Here is a 21,690-nt window from a genome sequence, read left to right on the forward strand (position 1 = left end):
AAAGGCTAAATGCAGCGACACTAATAGGATAGAATACAATTGTCTCGAGACGCGTTTTTAACTTTTGAAGATCTTTTTAACTTGACACGGCGTCTAAAAACGCTGCACGAGACGCTGAAAAACCAGCGAGACGGGGCGCGACAGTCAAAGACGCCGTTCAAGCGAAGGTTTACATAGGAAACCAATTTACAGTCTGTGTTCGTTGTGAACGCCCCCTTCGGCAGTATTCTGTTCACTGCTCAGAATGCAGTGCGCCAGTGTTCCATTGCAGACACAGCCAGTGTTCTAGCTTGAGCATGCGTGCACAGTGACAAATCCACGAATCTCCACCTTCCAGAAACACGAAGATGATTTATCAAGAGCACACTGGCGACATAGACGCAGAAATCTTTTGGAAGAACAATGCATCTGATGTGAATGTGTGTTTTATTATATTATAGTGTAAAGACCCACGAGTGGGAGTACGCGAGAAAGGAGGAAGCATTCAGTTTGGGAGTCGGATGCAACATAAATTAAATGATGGAGACTGAAGTTCTCGTGCATGTGAGATGATTGCATGGACGCTTTTATCGACGGACGTCTGCGACCTCACATTTGGAAACAAAAGCGTTCAGTTCACAGGCTGGTTGAGGTTATTTTTAGTTCTTTGACGAAACTGAATGAATTGTTAAGTTACTAATATAACATGTGCTGTTAGGATAATAGTATGCAGTTATAAATTATGTTGACTGGTTTGCGATGAGAAATAAAGCTTAATATAATCGATGCATGTTTAGATATTTCCTATACACAGTGCTGCGATGCACGTGCATCATAATTTGCTAATGTAATGGAAATGAAGGGGATCTTGTCGTCCAATCTAAGGTGCCAAATTGAAATCTGATAGGCTGTGCAAGATGGGATACAAGAAACAATTTCAGAGCCCACTTTCGGAGGCCTTATCCGCATAAACCTCTATGTGAACTGTATTTCACGGACCACGGAGAGCGACCATGAACAGGTTACGCAGGAAAGCGTGCGTGGCTCTTCTATTGTTCACCCTGTTCATTTTTGGCACCATGATGGGCCTACGAACCCTGAAGCCCACTGATGGTTTCTCAGATCTTGCTCCGGGAATGGAGTTGATGCCTTTAGTGGGAGAGAGAATGGACCAGAGACCCAATCATGTAGTCGAATCAGCTGGTCAAACTGGTGTTGGAAGCGACACCAAGATAGTCTTCTCCAACTCTGGGCCTGAACACAGCATATTCTATGACATTCACATCTTCTATTATTTATGGTATGGCTCGCCACAGATGGATGGGAGTTATATACACTGGGACCACGTATTGGTACCACACTGGGACCCGAAAATAGCTGCAAGTCACCCTAAAGGACGACACAGTCCGCCAGACGACATTGCGTCCAGTTATTACCCAGAACTTGGACCCTATAGCTCCAAGGATCCAGATGTTATTGAGTCCCACATGGCACAAATCGAAGCTGCAGCTGCAGGTTTACAGCAAAGAAACAAATTATAACTCATGCTGATTCATTTAGTGTCATTTAGTGTATATGTGTGTATATATATATATATATATATATATATATATATATATATATATATATATATATATACTGTATATGGACAAATCTGTTTTGTATTTCATCTGAATATTTTATATTAAGATGAATTAACTTTGTACTAGAAAATACACAATATATATGTGTGTATATATATATATATATATATATATATATATATATATATATATATATATATATATATATATATAATATATTGTTTGTTTTTATAGTCAAAACAAGTGAAAAAATCTACCAGTGCTGAAGAAGTAATCCAAAGTATTTAGAATACATTACTGACCTTGAGTAATCTAACGGAATACATTACAAATTACATTTTACAGCATGTATTCTGTAATCTGTAGTGGAATACATTTCAGAAGTAACCCTCCCAACCCTTTGTGTATATATATAAAGATATATAGAATATTATATATATATATATATATATATATATATATATATATACATATATATATACATACATATATATATATATATATATATATATATATATATATATATATATATATATATATATATATATAATTAGATTTCAAAATATCAAAAGAAGTGTCATCTGCAAACAAATGCTGTAAGAGCTTTTCTCAGAACTAATTTCCCTTTTCTGAGCCATTTTGGAAAATACTATTTAAGGATTAGTTTAACCAAAAAAAAAACAAAAATTCAGTCATTGTTTACTCACCCCTGTGTTTTAACCCAATATGACTTAATTTCTTTTTCTCGACACAAAGGGAGAAATTCTGAAAAATGTTGTGCTCAGTGATGTCATAAAATGGCAGTTTATGGTGACTACCTCTTCAAGCTTCAATTGAACACAAAAATATAATTCAGAAGTCTAATAAATTATTGTATGCGACTCATGTCTTGTTCTGAAGGAATACGATAAGTTTTGGTGAGAAACAACCCAAAATCTAATGTATTATTTAGTGAAAATGGTCACTGACCGTTGATCTCCTGTGCGCGTTCATGATAGGGCACGGGAGCAGAAGTTCATGCAGCCCACTCGTGACATGGGGCGTTCAAGCGAAAACACGTTGGTTTATCTAAAAACAGGTCCTCCACAGCGATAGCAACAACAGAACACAACACAGCTGCACACAAAACAGAGAACAGAATTTATTAAACATGTCTGAAGAGATTGCAGTCGAAGAATTTATGCATTTCTATGCCCAGCCTTATTTTTTTTTAATGGAGTACTCGGAAATCAAACAGAAACATAGAGGAGGCTAAAGGCAGCCACAGTCACACTGTGTTCTAACCTGACGGACAACGACACGCAATAAAAGGTATATTTTCTATGTTAATCAGAGTTTTTGTCCTAACCAGCAGTGGCTAGCAATGGTACATTCTATCGATTGCTTGTTTTCTATTTTCAGCATCGTGCGGGTAAATCCATCCACAGTGAACTGGCACCAGTCCAAAAACTTTCAACAAAAATAAGGTTGTGCATAGAAATGCATCAATTCTTCAACTACAAACTCTTCAGACATGTTTAGTAAGTTCTGTTCTCTGTTTTATGTGCAGCTGTGTTGTGTTTTGTTGTCACAATAGTGGATGAAGTCAACTTTCCATTTTTCTAGCAGAGTAACCACAGGTGTACTAACATCTGACAACCATAACCACAACCATTTGTGTCCAAATACTTTTGTCTTCATTTTCAACACCATATCTGGCGAATTATCACTTAAAAAAATTTACAAACTTCTATTTTATGTGAAATATTCGGTTTGAAAAGTGTGCATGCTATTTTTCTTTAACTGTTAAATGCATGGGTGTTCCACCAATCATTATTACACACTTCAGGTCTTTAGCGACTTGCGCGTTCTGTATATATATCACAAATGGATTCACAAAATGCCCAGAGAGTGTTACATTTTCAAAGCAATTTCAATACAATCAAAAAATAATATAATATATGTTATTATATTTTGATGTTTTATTATTTTACATACTGTATATCGAAGAGATGATGCAGCAAATGATTGAATGGGATTCATTACATTCACACGTAATTTTTTTTTAAATGCAGCAGGCTGTCGAACACATATTGAGCTACACATAACACATAATCTGCACATAAGCTACACATATGTATTTTCTCAGGCACTTATTAAGTCTTAATAGACACAAAACTTACATAATTTCAGTAGTACACCCAAATGGCAATACTCATGTCATACTTTTCATGTGTTGTATGTGCTATAGTTTACTTCCACGTTGCTTCGACAAATAGCACTGTCAAATGTACATTAAGTCAATCACTGAAACAACAGCGCCACCTTAAGGAACCAATAGCATGTACCGCATAATCAACATAATATAGTACTCATTTGTCTTGTAATACATTTTTGTTTTTATTATTGATATCATGTGATAGTAAACTTATTTAGAAATGAAATAATCATACAAATATCAATTATATAATTACATATACAGTATATTATGACACTATTACATATCTTGGGTCACTAACAACACTATACACTTTTGGTAATTAAGCAATGAGAATATATATAAATATATATATATTTTCAAATGTTGTCATTTTTTATTCTAACTCTATTCACAAGAGAAAGGTTGAGGAATGCTAAAGAGGTGGGGGCATAACTAAAAACATTTTTTTATAAGGATAAAGGAGGTTGAATGAGGTCCCTGGTCACTAAAGACCCGAAGTATGCATTTAAAGGTTAAAATAAATGACACTTGCTTACATATTTTGTTATCTAATGCAATGGCCTGACTTCTGTGTCCAAATACTTTTTAGGGTCACTGTTTAATGTGCAACAAATAAATCAGAATTGTAGCAAATGAATTAGGAGTCATTAAGAGAGGCAAATGCTGCTGCTTTTAAACAAATATATTTCCACTTTAAATGGCAGGTGTGGTGGTTCTGTCCTGGTACCCGCCTGGTGTGGCAGATGAACATGGTAAACCCTCAGAAGATCTAGTGCCAGCTGTTATGGATGCTGCCCATAGACACAGCATCAAGGTAACTGGTGGATATTCCAAAAACGTATCTGATATCACAGACACTTAGATTATTGTATGCTATTGTATTGCCTTTTAAATTATTTCCAAACTCATAATTATTTCAGTTCTTGGTTGCACTAATTAATGAAAATTAAATGACCCTAGCTTGATATAGACCCCATGAAATTAAAATGAGATTTTTGTGGATGTCTGTTAGCTTTGATGCCATCTTTATGCTAATGTTCTCCTAAAAGATAACCACATTTATTTAAGCAATTATATGCATTTCAAAATGTAAATCTTGGACCAAACATATTGAAGGCATCATTTCTTGCTCAGGGGCACATACAAGTGTGTGTCCAGTAAAATGCTCTTTAGAATAAGGCCATTTTCAGACATGTAGCTTGTTTGATTTGTTCTGAAACAGGAGCTAAAATTGTTACAGTAGCTGCTTTTCCACCATTGGGCCAAACAGTTCTGAGCACATGTAACCAGCCCTGCTTGACCAGCTCTGAGCGGGATTCGAACCAGAGTCTCTGGCATGGGAGGCAGGCGTGCTAACAAGGAGAGGCTAAAGATAGTCGGATAATGCTTATTTGCAGTGCAACCTCTGACTGGAACGCACATTCTGTACGTTTTGCATTAGCATGGCAAAATTGCCTCAGGAATTATAAAACAGCTCCTGTATTAAACGTGCAGTGATACCTAATATAGTCGCCAAAAGGCTATATCTGCGCTATGATTATGAATTACAGTGACGAGCTGACCTACAGATGCATCAGGTATGCTCATGGTTTTTATAGGGATTTTGTTTTGGTTGGGTCAGATTGCATATCGCTTGCAATCGTCTAGGTGATCTTTTGGACCGATTGTTTTGTTGCGGATCTCAGTGCGATTGCTGTGTTCATATATGCCTAAATGAACTGAACCAAGGGAGAAAACGCATCGGTTTCCGAAATAAATGCTCCAAATGAACTTGGTGTGAAAATGCCCTAAGAATGTAGGTAAGGTGTATAAATAAAAGATATGTTGTTCAATTACGGTGAAACAACAGACCTATGGTATCCTTCTTAAAGACAAATAAGGTGAAATCAATAGGTAACTTTGTAGTCCATGGGACCCACTTTATATTAGGTGCCATAACTACTATGTACTTAAGCATTTGATACAATGTACTTAATATGTACATACATGTTATTGCATTGTACTTACATTTAAAGTACCTGCATTTAATTACATCTGTAGTCACACTGCTAGCCTTAACCCTAACCCCTTCCCCAACCCTTACCCTAAACCATTATCCTAATCTAAACCGTACCTCTACCCATAAACATTTTTTATTTAGCTTATTATACATGTAACTTACAATAATTGACAATAATTGAATTTGAAAGCAGGTTATTACCAGTATATCTAAGTTACAACCAACTTTGTATTCATTTTAAGACAGGTATTGGGAATCTGCATAAGAGTCAAAGTATTTTTTTGTCCAGATCTATTAAATTTTTAATAAAAATACATTAAAACAATTACTTTTACACACAACAATTACTTGAAATCCCCTCTTCTATTACAAAAATGTTTTCAGTTGCCAAGTTCAAAGTAATTTTGATATTTTTTGTGGGGATTAAAGACAAAAATTTTATGTGGTGTAAAAAAAAGTCTAATTAAATGCTGAAATTCTTGAAAAAAGAAATGTTGGCCTGAGTTGTGTAGAATCATCTTTTTCTTTTTTTTTTGTAGAAAATACTTTAAATATTTTTAACATTTGTGAAACCAAATTAAATGTGTATGTTCTTGACACTTTTGTTTAAACTAGATTTTTTTAAAAAAGATTTCTAATTTTTATCATCTCGGGCAACCTGTTTTGTCAATGACCCATTACTGGGAGGTTGCTGACTGTAGTGTTGTACGGTGATGTACTGGTTTCCTGGGGCCGAAGTAGGCGTTTGGGCGAGTATGGTTGTGTACGTATATCAAGAAGTTAAGAGGGCCGAGCACTGAACCCGGCAATTATCTTTGGACTTAGACATCCCTCCCCTCGAGAAAACCTTCAAGGACCTGCCTGTATGTCCTACGAATGTCATATTTCTCTGTGCACTCCAGTCCGTGAGTGAACTGACCACTTGTTTGCAGATTTATTTTAACTTTCTACCTTGTGTGCTTTACTTGGCTTCACTTGTTCATGTTTTGAAAAAGAATGCTAACTTATCTCTGCAGTGTAGTGCTTTCTGAACAAACAACATGGAACATCAATTCACATCAATTCAATTTGTTCCACTTTTTGCTTTGGCTTTTTACATTTTTTATCTTGGTGTCATGAAACTAGATATAAGGGCACTGCAGGGCTTACAGGCTGAATGAGTAATTATACATCATGCCAGTGCTTATACAACAGTAACTGCATCTTACAACCATGCTCAAGGCCATGCCTTGTACAGCACAGGGACAGTCACATTCAGCTATAGAAATGTTGCAGTTTTTCAATACTTATGTCTTATGCTCTCTATTAGGGCTGTCAGTTTAATGCGTCAATTTAGTGCGATTAATTAAATATATGTAAAAAAAAACAAAATCAACGCAATTAATCATGCCCCCTTACCTGTACGTAAACTGTGTAATAAAAGCACGTATTTCCCTACCATTGGAGCAATTCAATCTTAGTGTTTTTACAAGCCACGTCAACAGGGGGCAGTCAGCACGCCTCAACAAACCTCACTAGCAGCGCAGCCGTGACACAGCATCCTAAAAACATGCCCTTAATGAGGCTGAAAACCAGTGTGATGCTCTAAAATCATCCATCGTAAATAAATCAACAAATAAAAATAGTGCAGAACGTGTCATGTTGTCACGCCTCCCTTGGGCTTTCCATCTCCCTCAGTGTTTCGCTCCTCTTCAACCAATTTCTAATTCACCGCACCTGTAATCAATTCACTCGCTCATCACAGCCTGCATAAATAACTCACCTTCACGCCACTTCATTGTCAAGTCTCACACAAAGGACTCTAGTTTGACCGCGCTGTTCTTACGCAGTGTTTATTGACCTTGTTTGTATTTGCTCATAGATCTTTGTCGATATCTGTTTATTGTTTACCCTGTAACTTCGCCTGATTCCTCTTCTTCAGTTCTGTGGACATTAACCTTGTGAATCCCTCTTCAGTTTGTGAAGCTTCTCCTCAGTGTGATATCATTTGAACCACTGATCTCACTGTGTTCACCCTGTTAATCCTGTGAATCTCAGTAAATGCTCTCGCACTTGGTTTCACTAACTACAACTTGTATGGCTTGAATTCCTGACACATGTGAGGACAGATTATCAAACTCAGTTGCAAAATGGATTGCTGTCGATTGTAGACTTACTGTTTGTTATATGTTATATTGTTGATATGGGAGTAAAACAAACTATACTGTATATTGACTTCTAAAGCCACTTTTTGTATTGACTATACAATAACACAATATTTTTTAATATGAATATATTAATTAGGCCATATTTTATATATATATATATTATTTAAATTGTTATGTGTTATTTATATTGAATTATCTTTATTTTGGGGGCCTTTCTCAACAAATAATGTAATATATTTTAATATACTCAGCAATTAATGTTTAATAGTGATTATTTCAATTAATTAATCACCATGTCATTTAATTAATTAGATATACAGCCCTAATCGTTATGTATGTTAGGGCCATAACCACCACAGACATTGAGGGAGACACATCCCCTCAATATTCAGAAAATTAGTCAATTATTTGTTGTTTTTGTTTTGTTTTGAATAATCTATTCTTACATTTTTGATTTGGGCCCCCTAAATCTTGAATATTTGGGGGGCCATAATCCTTTCAGCTCTGAAGGTGTTTTTAAAGATTTATTTTTTCAGTGGCATACCCAAAATTAAAGGCTTATAACAAAAAAAAAAAAAAAAAAAAAAAAAAACAAAGAGGGTCAAGTGTTTGATAACATTGTAAAGAAAACTTTTTACATTTTTAATGATATAGATTATGATACATTCTGAGACTCTCAGCCCAAGAAACTGCTGGTAATAAAAAAATAAATAAAAAATAAAAAGGAGCCAAAAATGTACATTTTTTCCTTATTTATATTATTTGACATTATATATCTCTGGGTGTAAATAAAGCGGCTCCGAAAAACTGCTTTTGTTTTGTTCCCAATCATGTCAGCTGTATCTGAGAAAAATAATTGTGTTGATACGAGAAAACAATCAACAGTTATAGCATTACAAAAAATTATTTATCATAGTGTCCAAAAACGTCTCCATGTGTCCAAAAGCCTCTCCTAACAAATAAAACATAATAACTGTACATAAAAATGAATTATACATGCAAACACAACAGTGACTAAAGATATGCATAGCATGGAGAAATTATTTTAGTAATGAGATTTCACAGAATGAGTACATTTTGACTCAGTGAGTCTGCATCATTGAGTTTGTGTCATTTATATTGCGTCATCTCCTGGTGGCCATATGTAACATTGTGCTTCGTGTGGATTATCTAATGATCTATGCATCCGATTACCTTGTGTGTGGGCTCGTTTGAAGTAATGGTATGTGATATTGTATGTCAGTTTATTTTTTGTAAAGTTATAAACAAAGATGTGGCATATAAGCAACACCTACATAATTGTCAAAAACATAAACTTCGCTATTACTCGCTATATTTTTGTCTGTGAGTAAAACAAGTAGACTGGTTGTATTGTAATTAAATTAATTTTAAAGCAGAGTTATAGAATATGAGAAGTGTTTCCAGTACCGGCAGATCTGACTAATGTAGCATAACTATGGGTTGAGGGATAAATTAGGTGTATGTCTGGCTGAAGAGGTGGGTTTTGAGTCTAGACTTAACTGTGAGAGTGTGTCTGAGTCCCGAACAATGCTAGAAAGACTATTCCAGACTTTAGGAGCAAAATAAGAAAATTATCTACCTCCTTTTATGGATTTTAATATTCTAGGTACAATAAACAGGCCGGACTTTTGGGACCGTAGTGAATGTGATGGAAAAAAGGCTTTATTGAAGCAACATAAAATACTGGAGCAAACTACTAAACCATTGTTTGAAAAGACGTCTGTCAGGCTTGATGGAAGTTAAATACACAGTGACGACGATCAAGTTGTAATTATTACTTATATCACTGTGCTAAAAGCCAGCCAGAACACCTTAGTCACCACATAGAAATGCCATAGCAACCACTCGCAGCACCTTAGTATCATGGTGGGGACTGTCATGAAACATTGTTCACATTTTCTTTAGAAAATGTAAAAATCTAGTCTTTTTTCTTCTGTTCTTCATAAACAACTACTGTTTTGAAGAGACAGTATCATCTATGACATCTATAAGAATATAGTAATAAGTCTTTATGAAAGCATTTGCTACACACAAGGATTTATTTTACGCCTTATTGAATGCAAAATGATTTGTTTGTAACATAGAAAACTTTTCTTTGTAAAACAACTTTATGAAAAGATGTCTAGTATCAGTTAAATATTAGTATCAAGATATCTATAAGGTAAATCCTGGCATACAGAAAGCTGATGTTGTGTGTCTGAAATATAAATTCAGAGGAGTTGAATTCAAAAACTGTTGTAGTGATGTTTTATTTCCTACTTCATATCCTTCACTCTTTTCCAGGTTGCGTTCCACCTTCAGCCCTACAAAGGCCGGACTGACCTCAGCATGCATGACAACATCAAATACATCATTGACAAGTAGGTAGCACCTCTTCAATCTGTGTCCATACCTCTTACATTTTTCCAACATTAAAGATCAGAGCGTTCCTGCCTGCTAACCTGAAGTCGTAGCCCTCTTTCATATTAATGAACTTGCTTGCTTTGAACTCAAGAGATGAGGGTGAAATTCAACCCAGCCCGAAGAAAACAAAGAGAGAGTGGTGTTTTAAAAATAGAGGAATTTTCTTTCATTAATCATTAATGAAAGTATAGCATGACTTGATGGTCTCGCAGTTAACCCACTCAGGATACAGGTTCAAGAGAAAAGTGGCTGAACCATGTTAATCTATAATATTAGAACAGCCTGTTGACTGTAACATGATGAGTAAAGAGTTTGTGAGAGCATCATTACAGTTGTTTAGCCTTGAATTGTTCTCTTCCAGCAGGTGCAATAGCTAGGGAAGAAAGCGAGCTAAGTAAAGTGCAGGTTTACGTGGGATGAGTATCGGGTAGTACAACAAGCTGTCTCAGGAGTCCCTACCCTTAGAACAAAGACAAAACATCCCATATGTAGAGCTTAGACGACTTGAATTGTCTGAATTGAAAAATTGAATCATTAACATTTATAGTGTCTGTTATTTTATTAAAGTATCTAGTTAAAGACAGATATGTATACATTTGCTTTGGACACATTAATATTAATAAAGACATTTAAATGGCACTAATTATTTTAGCAATCGGGAATAATACACATTTAAACAGTGATATTATTTACTTGATGCATGCTCTTATTTGATATACAGTGGGTTAATAAAAATTTTCAGTGTTACCCAAACAGAGTTGAAATTGCTTCCATGATATAAGTTATTGGTGCTGTTATTTTGCCTACTGTTACTGTTGGCACATACTGTATATGGGTGTTTCTTTAACTTGAGGCCACTTCATACCCCAGGAGTTGATTTTCCTTATATATATATATATATATACAGTACTGTGCAAAAGTCTTAGGCACATAAGATGTTTCACAAAAGCATTTGTCTTAAGATGGTTATTTATATCTGCTACTTTAGTGTGTCAATAGGAAATATACATTTTATACTCCCAAACATTCCTTTTGCAAATAGAATAGAATAGAATAGAAGAACAGGGAGCCCTGCAACAGATGTCATGGCCCTCACAGAGCCCCCCACTGCACATCGGGTCAGTCTGAGATTACATAAAGAGACAGAAGTAATTGAGACAGCCTAAATAAATAAAAGAACTGTGGCGAATTCTCCAAGAATCTTGGAACATCCTATCTGCCAACAACCAAGAAAAACTGTGTCCAGGTGTATGTAGGAGAATTGGTGCTGTTTTGAAGGCAAAAGTGTTCACATCAAATATTGATTTAGCACTTTTTCTGTTTACTGGACTTTGTATGACGTTAATTGATTAATGAAAACTATTTATGTTGTTTTTTTAAAAAATCCTCTCTTTGAAAGTTTTTCACAAGTGCCTAAAATGTTTGCACAGTACTACACACACACACACACACACACACACACACACACACACAAACACACACACACACATATATATATACACTGGCAGTCAAAAGTTTGGAATAATGTACAGATTTAGCTGTTTTGGAAGAAAATTGGTACTTTAATTCACCAAAGTGGCATTCAGCTGATCACAATGTATAGTCAGGACATTAATAATGTGAAAAATTACTATTACAATTTGAAAAAAAATTTCAGAACTTCTTAAACTACTTCAAATAGTTCTCATCCAAAAATCCTCCACGTGCAGCAATGACAGCTTTGTAGATCCTTGGCATTCTAGCTGTCAGTTTGTCCAGATACTCAGGTGACATTTCACCCCACACTTCCTGTAGCACTTGCCATAGATGTGGCTGTCTTGTCGGGCACTTCTCACGCACATTACAGTCTAGCTGATCCTACAAAAGCTCAATGGGGTTAAGATCCATAACACTCTTTTCCAATTATCTGTTGTCCAATCTCTGTTTCTTTGCCAACTCTAACCTTTTCTTTTTGTTTTTCTGTTTCAAAAGTGGCTTTTTCTTTGCAATTCTTCCCATAAGGCCTGCACCCCTGAGTCTTCTCTTTACTGTTGTACATGAAACTGGTGTTGAGCGGGTAGAATTCAATGAAGCTGTCAGCTGAGGACATGTGAGGCATCTATTTCTCAAACTAGAGACTCTGATGTACTCATCCTCTTGTTTAGTTGTACATCTGGTCTTCCACATCTCTTTCTGTCCTTGTTAGAGCCAGTTGTCCTTTGTCTTTGAAGACTGTAGTGTACACTTTTATATGAAATCTTCAGTTTTTTTGACAATTTCAAGCATTGTATAGCGTTCATTACTCAAAACAATGATTGACTGACGAGTTTCTAGAGAAAACTGTTTCTTTTTTGCTATTTTTGACCTAATATTGACCTTAAGACATGCCAGTCTATTGCATACTGTGGCAACTCAAAAACAAACACAAAGACAATGTTAAGCTTCATTTAATGAACCAAATAGCTTTCCAATGTGTTTGATATAATGGCACATGATTTTCTAGTACCAAATGATCAATTTAGCATGAATACTCAAGGGTAAGGTGTTGGAGTGATGGCGGCTGGAAATGGGGCCTGTCTAGATTTTATGAAAAATTACTTTTTTCAAATAGTGATGGTGCTGTTTTTTACATCAGTAATGTCCTGACTATACTTTGTGATCAGTTGAATGCCACTTTGGTGAATTAAAGTACCAATTTTCTTCCAAAACAGCAAAATCTGTACTTTATTCCAAACTTTTGGCTGCCAGTGTATATATATATACAGGTGCATCTCAATAAATTAGAATGTCGTGGAAAAGTTCATTTATTTCAGTAATTCAACTCAAATTGTGAAACTCGTGTATTAAATAAATTCAATGCACACAGACTGAAGTAGTTTAAGTCTTTGGTTCTTTTAATTGTGATGATTTTGGCTCACATTTAACAAAAACCCACCAATTCACTATCTCAAAAAATTAGAATATGGTGACATGCCAATCAGCTAATCAACTCAAAACACCTGCAAAGGTTTCCTGAGCCTTCAAAATGGTCTCTCAGTTTGGTTCACTAGGCTACACAATCATGGGGAAGACTGCTGATCTGACAGTTGTCCAGAAGACAATCATTGACACCCTTCACAAGGAGGGTAAGCCACAAACATTCATTGCCAAAGAAGCTGGCTGTTCACAGAGTGCTGTATCCAAGCATGTTAACAGAAAGTTGAGTGGAAGGAAAAAGTGTGGAAGAAAAAGATGCACAACCAACCAAGAGAACCGCAGCCTTATGATTGTCAAGCAAAATCGATTCAAGAAATTTGGGTGAACTTCACAAGGAATGGACTGAGGCTGGGGTCAAGGCATCAAGAGCCACCACACACAGATGTGTCAAGGAATTTGGCTACAGCTGTCGTATTCCTCTTCTTAAGCCACTCCTGAACCACAGACAACGTCAGAGGCGTCTTACCTGGGCTAAGGAGAAGAAGAACTGGACTGTTGCCCAGTGGTCCAAAGTCCTCTTTTCAGATGAGAGCAAGTTTTGTATTTCATTTGGAAACCAAGGTCCTAGAGTCTGGAGGAAGGGTGGAGAAGCTCATAGCCCAAGTTGCTTGAAGTCCAGTGTTAAGTTTCCACAGTCTGTGATGATTTGGGGTGCAATGTCATCTGCTGGTGTTTGTCCATTGTGTTTTTTGAAAACCAAAGTCACTGCACCCGTTTACCAAGAAATTTTGGAGCACTTCCTTCTGCTGACCAGCTTTTTAAAGATTTGGATTAGAATTTGGCACCTGCCCACACTGCCAAAAGCACCAAAAGTTGGTTAAATGACCATGGTGTTGGTGTGCTTGACTGGCCAGCAAACTCACCAGACCTGAACCCCATAGAGAATCTATGGGGTATTGTCAAGAGGAAAATGAGAAACAAGAGACCAAAAAATGCAGATGAGCTGAAGGCCACTGTCAAAGAAACCTGGGCTTCCATACCACCTCAGCAGTGCCACAAACTGATCACCTCCATGCCACGCCGAATTGAGGCAGTAATTAAAGCAAAAGGAGCCCCTACCAAGTATTGAGTACATATACAGTAAATGAACATACTTTCCAGAAGGCCAACAATTCACTAAAAATGTTTTTTTTTTATTGGTCTTATGATGTATTCTAATTTGTTGAGATAGTGAATTGGTGGGTTTTTGTTAAATGTGAGCCAAAATCATCACAATTAAAAGAACCAAAGACTTAAACTACTTCAGTCTGTGTGCATTGAATTTATTTAATACACGAGTTTCACAATTTGAGTTGAATTACTGAAATAAATGAACTTTTCCACGACATTCTAATTTATTGAGATGCACCTGTATATATGTAATTTTGTATTTGCTCTGAAATGAATTTTTTTTTTTTAATCAGAGGAAACATAATTTCATGCAAACAGCCATTGTAGCCAAGTAGATTCAATATTTTAAAGGCATTAAATAAAAATCTATTTAAAAATAAATAAGGAATGTTACCCTAATGTTTTGCATTAAATGAACACAAGGGAGAATGAGATCGAATCATTGTCATTGATATGCACTTTTATATTTATATTTTATATACAATGATACATAGTAGCTTAATTTAAAAAAGCATTATTTACCTTCATATATGTGTATTAATTGTTTTTTTTAAATGAACAAGGTGTGCAAAAACTACTCCACTTATTTTTTGAATATCTGGTTGAATATTGCATGATAAATTATTACTGTGGGACCCAGTCAAGTTTATTATTATAATACTGAATGATCATCATTATTATTATGAGGATTAGATTTGTTTTATTTAAAAGTGATATATTTCTTTCCTATTTACTTCACCTGGAGCTTTTATTTTGACACCGAAAGTGCAGTGCGCATCTGGTGAAGTGCTGTTGTCCAGTCTTTTCTGTTATAATGTATTGCCTTTGTAGATTTGTATAATAATTTGTAGCAGTTACTAAAGTTTGGAATTGCAAGAATATTTTAACATTCAGTAATTTCTTTCTTTCACAATGCATGTGATCTCCTCCAAAAGTTCAGTGCGTGCACAGAACAGCCCGTCATCCATTCTGAAGTGCACATTTACCATGTTTATTTTTATTTTATCGCAGCCCATTGCAATTTTATAATTACATATGACCATATTGCCATTTTGGTGTTATTGTGATTAATTGTGCTTCCCAGAAGGATAGTGAAATTAGTCTACTGATGTGCTTTTTATGAAACTTAATGGCTAAATAAAAAGCACACTAAAATCATCGCGATTTTCACGATATTGCTTAATTTTATATCGTCAGCCAAATCATTGTGTTTATAACGTAAATATTAAATATATCGCCCAGCCCTAACAAAAAGTATGAAAATATGATTTAATTGTGTATATGTAGTATACATAGAATGTTAGCTATGGAATTAGCTTTAGCAAGTTTTACTTTAACAAAGGAGTCGGGCATTTTATTTAAAAAAAGTTAAAAATTTCCATCTGCGTCATTGGCACCACAGAATTCTATTAAACACAATACAGAATTTGAAATGTGCTGGAAACGACATTGTGGTGGGAATATTTTCAGGACAAAAATGCATTTACATACACTGTTGGGCATTGTTAGTAGACTAATTAAATACATTTTGTGTGACAAATGTTTTAAGACTTTACTTTCCACAGTGTTAAAAGTGCCCAAAGTTGATGAAACACCCATGTATGTTTCTTATATAAACCCTTACGAAAATCGAGGGTTAATCGTAAATTTGCCGCAAATTTGCCACTGATAATTTTCACATGCAAATGAGCTTTGCGGCAAACTTGAGGCAAATTGCCCATTGTTGCTAAAGGTTTGCCTGAAGTTCATCACTACAAGCGAAAAGCTGCAAACTTCTGGCAAGCATCTGCAGCGAATGTGAAAATAACAAACGGCAAATTTGCGGAAAGTTTGCGGCTAGTTTAGATTTTTTTTGTATGTGGAAAGATGGCAGTTAGATTTGTAGTAGCCTGTGAGTTATTAAGGAAAAAGTACAAAAAAAAAAAAAAAAAAAAACACTTTAAAAACTAAACTTTAGTAAAACTTTAGGAAAACATTCCACACTCATCCTCTTTCACCTGAGAAGCAGCAAATATGTTGTGTTTTCTAACCTAACAAATGGCCATAATATTGTGCTATTGTGCTAGTAACGTGGTATAATTAAGCATATCTGAAATCTCTTCACAGATATGGGGAACATGGTGCTTTCTACAGATTCAAGTCAAGCACTGGTAAGATTCTTCCACTCTTCTATGTGTACGACTCGTACCTTACACCTTCTGAGGCCTGGGCTGAGCTGCTCACTGCTCAAGGGTCTCACAGTCTCCGTGGAACTCCTTATGATGGCATCTTCATCGCTCTCATCGTGGAAGAGCGTCACAAGCACGACATCCTGTCCGGTGGTTTTGACGGCATGTACACCTACTTTGCTTCCAACGGTTTCTCCTTTGGATCTTCTCACCAGAACTGGAAAGCAATCAAGGCTTTCTGCAACAAGAACAACTTGCTTTTTGTGCCGAGCGCTGGGCCTGGTTATATGGACACCGCCGTTCGGCCATGGAACAATCACAACACACGCAACAGAGTAAATGGAAGATATTACGAGACCTCTTTGCAAGCGACAATGTCCGTAAGACCTGATATCATCACAATAACATCGTTTAATGAGTGGCACGAGGGAACTCAGATTGAAAAGGCCATGCCTAAGAAGACTGTGACTCGTCTGTATTTGGACTATAAACCTCATCAACCAGACTATTACCTGGAGCTCACGAGGAAGTGGGCGGAGCATTTTAGTAAAGAAAAAGAGCAGTGGCTTATGTGATTGTACCTCATAACGGTATTGTTGAGTTTTGCTTTTAGATTCTCTTCACACTACCATTATAATTTACTATCCTTCAATTTATGCATATTTTTTTAAAGGCAGCTAAACAGCAAGGACAAGCAACTCTCTCTCTTTCTCTTGATTTTCAATCAATTTCAGATGTCTGTGGAAGTTTTTAAAGGGCTAATTCTGCAAAAAATGAAAATTTTGACATCCCTCTCATGTCGCTCCAACCTGTATGACTATGAACACAAAAGCAGAAGTTTTTCAGGTCACAATGCTATTTTCTGTTTTTAAAATTTGGTGCAATACAATGGTTAACGAGACACACAAGAACAAGTTACATTTTTAAACTATGGCTCAAAGCAGTCGGTAACGAGACATGGAAGAATCAATGGCTTTTGAAAACTTAATGGAACAGGATTGGTAACAAGACACTCAAGAACCAATGGCATTTTTAAACTTTGGTGCGATGCAATCCTTAAAGGTGCACGTTTTTGCTTACTAAAAACATTTTACACATAAAGACCTGAATAGCATTTTTTAGAAATATGTTGAAAATGATGTACACTCACATGAGATGAAAACTCCAGTCATATCAGAAACCTAATAAAAGCTGTTTAATTTTACATGGAGCAGGTCGTCCCCTCATGGGTGCTGCCATGTTGATAGCACATGACACTTTGTCATGCAATTGACTGAGTTACTACCACTAATAATGACAATAATAACAACATGTTTACTTTATATAGTGCTTTCAGCCAATGCTCAAACATAAAAGTACATGTACACAAACAATCAAACCAAACAATTTAAAAACAAACATAATATACTTACTGCAAACAACACAGAAGCCCAAGTGAACAGTATAGTCCAGAGTGATGGCATCAGCAGGAGTGTGATCCAAATGACAGTCCAATCAGAATGAGTGCAAGTGAAAAGATAAAATGTCCAAACAAGAGTCATGAAATAAACAGCTATATCCTACAGCTCACACGGCACTGCTAATGGATAAACAGCGCAACATCAAGCGGCAGTCGTGGAGAGCTTGCGTTTGAGTCACGGCTGCCCGGTCACAGTCCAGTGTGCAACAAAGTGCGGAAGTTTGTTTGGATTAAATCTAAGAATGTCCATAACAGGGATGTGTGTAGAATTAGACGGGGAAAAAACACAACCGAAAAGTAACAACAGAAGATAAACAAATAACTTCGGTGTGAAGCAGCAGCAAACAAACTTCCAGAATCCAGGATGATGGGTGTCAGTATAGAGTCCAAAACAACAACTACTACTGGGACCGATGGGATCAGTAAGAGCCAGCTAAAATCTTACTGAATGCACCTTTAATGAGACACAAACGAACCAATGGAATTTTAAACCATGGTGCAATGTGATCTGTAAAGAGACACTCGTGAACCAATGATATTTTTAAACCATGGTGCAACGTGATTAGAAACGAGACACACAAAAACCAAAGGCATTTTAAAACTTTGCCACAACGTGATTGGTAACATAACACACAAGACAAATGGCATTTTAAAACCTTGGTTAATGGAATCGGTAACAAGACACAACTAATGGCATTTTTAAATGTTGGTGCAATGCAGTCGGTAATGAGACATGCAAGAAACTAAGGCATTTTAAAACCTTGCCGCAACGTGATCAGTAACAAGACACACAAGAACCAATGACGAGATATGCAATGAGATCGGTAACAAGACATGCATGAACCATTGAAAAAGAGACGCATGAACCAATGGCATTTTAAAACCTTATCGCAACGCCATTCATAAATAGATGTGCAAGAACCAACATTTTAAAACTTTGAGACTCACAAGAACTAATGTCATTTTAAACCTTGGCACAACATGGTCAGTACTGAGAGACGCAATAATCGATGGCATTTTAAACCTTAGAGCAATTGAATCGCTACTGAGACATACAAGAACCAGTGGCATACTAAAACCTTAGCACAATGCGAGTGGTAATGAGACACGCTAAAAATAATGGCATTTTTAATCTTTGGTGCAATGCAAACATTAACAAGACGCACAACAACCAATAGCATTTTTAAACCATAGCACAACACTATCCGAAACGAGACACACAAGAACTAAAGGCATTTTAAAACCTTGCCACAACGCGATTGGTAACAACACACAAGACAAATGGCATTTTAAAACCTTGGTGTAACGGAATCGGTAACAAGACACAAAAAAACTAATGGCATTTTTAAATGTTGGCGCAACACGATCGGTAACAAGACATGCAAGAACCATTGACAATGAGACGCGTAAACCAATGGCATTTTAAAACATTAGCGCAAGACGATTGGTAAGTAGATGTGCAAGAACCAATGTTTTGGTAAATAGATGTGCAAGAACCAACATTTTAAATCTCTGAGACACGCAAGAACCAATTACATTTTTAAACATTGGCGCAATGTGGTCAGTACTAAGAGACACAAGAATCAGTGGCATATTAAAACCTTAGCACAACGCGAGTGGTAAAGAGACATACAAAAAATAATGGCATTTTTAAACTTTGATGCAATGCAATCGTTAACGAGACACGCAAGAACCAATGGTATTTTTAAACCTTGGTGCAACGTGGTTAGTACTGAGAGACACAAGAACCAATGGCATTTTAAAACATTGGTGCAATGGGATCGCTACTGAGACATGCAAGAACCAGTGGCATATTAAAACCTTAGCACAATGCGGGTGTTAACGAGACACGCAAAAATTAATGGCATTTTTAAACGTTGGTGCAATGCAATCGTTATCAAGACAACGCAGGAACCAATGGCATTTTTAAACCATGACTCAACGTGATCAGAAAAGAGACATGCAAGAACCAATGGCATTTATAAACTTTAGCACAGCACTATAGGTATGAGACATGCAAGAACCAATGGTATTTTGATAGCTTCGAAAACGCAATCAGTAGTGAATAACGATTTACATTTCTGTTTGTTTCTCATTCTTCAAAAAATCTCCTTTTGTGTTTAATGTAAGAGAGAAAGTCTTAAGGGTTTGGAACAACATGAGGATGAGTAAATGATGACAAAATTTTAATTTGTGAATGAACTATCCCTTTACCTTTGGGCATTAAATTTGAGTTTTATGCTAAAAGCAGACTGTGTGGCCTCAGTATTTAAAAGACTATGTCTTACTTTGTGTTTGGATAACATTTTCAAATGTGTTTGTGGTTGGTGGTGGTTATGGCTTGTTTGGATAATGCTTGGATTCATTATGCCATGTAAATCCTGTTTGAGAATCATACATATTGTAATTCATGTTTAATATTAAATAAATAAACACAAAAAAGTACTTTGCATAATGATGTATGATATAAAGACTAACAGAGCAAGCAGAACTAATTTGAATAAAGAAAGAGCAGTATAGAGTGTACACAGTGAAATTACCTTTACATTGACTTCTTTGTATTTAGATTAGACACTAACTAAATTGAGTTTATTCATTAAGCTTTAACTCTGTGGGTTTATGTGGCATTTGGGCTGGAGAACAGTTTTGACATTTATGATGAATGATGTTTAGTGTAAAGATCACAATATGGTAATTAATCAAACTTTGTATGGAATAATTGTGGCTGCATGCAGCTTCATATTGAGCTAATGTTAACCAATGCTGTTCCAGCAGTTTATGAGTACAAAGACTGTCAGTCCTGCACTATGCAACACAAAAAACAGACACATACTTGAGTGGTGTTGCAAATAGCACCACACATAGACTTATGTGTGAAAAGGTGACCCAAGAGCAAAATTAGTACTCTGCAGTAGGAGCAGTTGCCAGATAGTTAGGTGAAGTGTGCCATTTATTTGTTTGAGTGAAATGTCAACTTTTGATTTAACCAATGGCGTACATGTGCGATGAAACATCCTGTTATTCCACAGAAGTCTTCGTAATCTTTCATCAAAATGTAATAACTTTCTCTGCCTCTAAAACAACTTTACTTTTTCGGCTGATATCACCTAGATTTATTTTAACCAATAGCCAGATAGCAGTTTTGGCATTGTTTTAGGCTACTGTTGTAGATAATGCAACCTTTATTATATGTTGCCAATAGTTACGGAATAATTAAATTCTGGTTAATGTAATAATTTAACGTTAATAGACCATTACTATTAGGATACGTGGCTATGCTCTGGAGAGTGAACTTGACCTTCAAGGAATAGTTCACCCAAAAATGTAAATTAGTCTCATTATTCACTTACCCTGATGCCCTCCCAGATGTGTATGACTTTCTTCAGCAGAACACAAATGAAGATTTTTAGAAGAAGATTGAGCTCTGTCAGGTCCTTATAATGGAATTACATGTGTGCCAGCACTTTGATGGTCCAGGAGTCATATTTAGGCAGCATAAAAGTAATCCACATGACTCCAGTCAATCAGATAATGTCTTCTGAAGTGAATCGATAGGTTTATGGAAGAAACAAGTTGATAATTAAAACGTTTTTAACTTTAAATCGGCTCTCCCATCCAGGTCTCTGATGCTGTTTGAAATGGCTGAACTCTCGCATGACGTTCGTT

The 21,690-nt window shown here is 36.0% G+C and overlaps 1 protein-coding gene across 1 annotated transcript; it reads left to right on the plus strand.

Moving 5' to 3' along the window:
* The first annotated feature begins 290 nt into the window (after positions 1–290).
* On the plus strand, positions 291–20,533 carry LOC127425703 (glycoprotein endo-alpha-1,2-mannosidase-like protein). The gene is made up of 4 exons (XM_051671954.1): positions 291–1,494; positions 4,467–4,576; positions 10,213–10,289; positions 16,504–20,533. Exons 1-4 carry the CDS (start codon positions 993–995, stop codon positions 17,138–17,140), a joined length of 1,326 nt encoding a protein of 441 aa, XP_051527914.1. The 5' UTR covers positions 291–992; the 3' UTR covers positions 17,141–20,533.
* The last annotated feature ends 1,157 nt before the right edge of the window (positions 20,534–21,690 follow it).

The sequence above is a fragment of the Myxocyprinus asiaticus genome, chromosome 34 (assembly GCF_019703515.2).
Source record: "Myxocyprinus asiaticus isolate MX2 ecotype Aquarium Trade chromosome 34, UBuf_Myxa_2, whole genome shotgun sequence".
NCBI lineage: Eukaryota > Metazoa > Chordata > Actinopteri > Cypriniformes > Catostomidae > Myxocyprinus > Myxocyprinus asiaticus.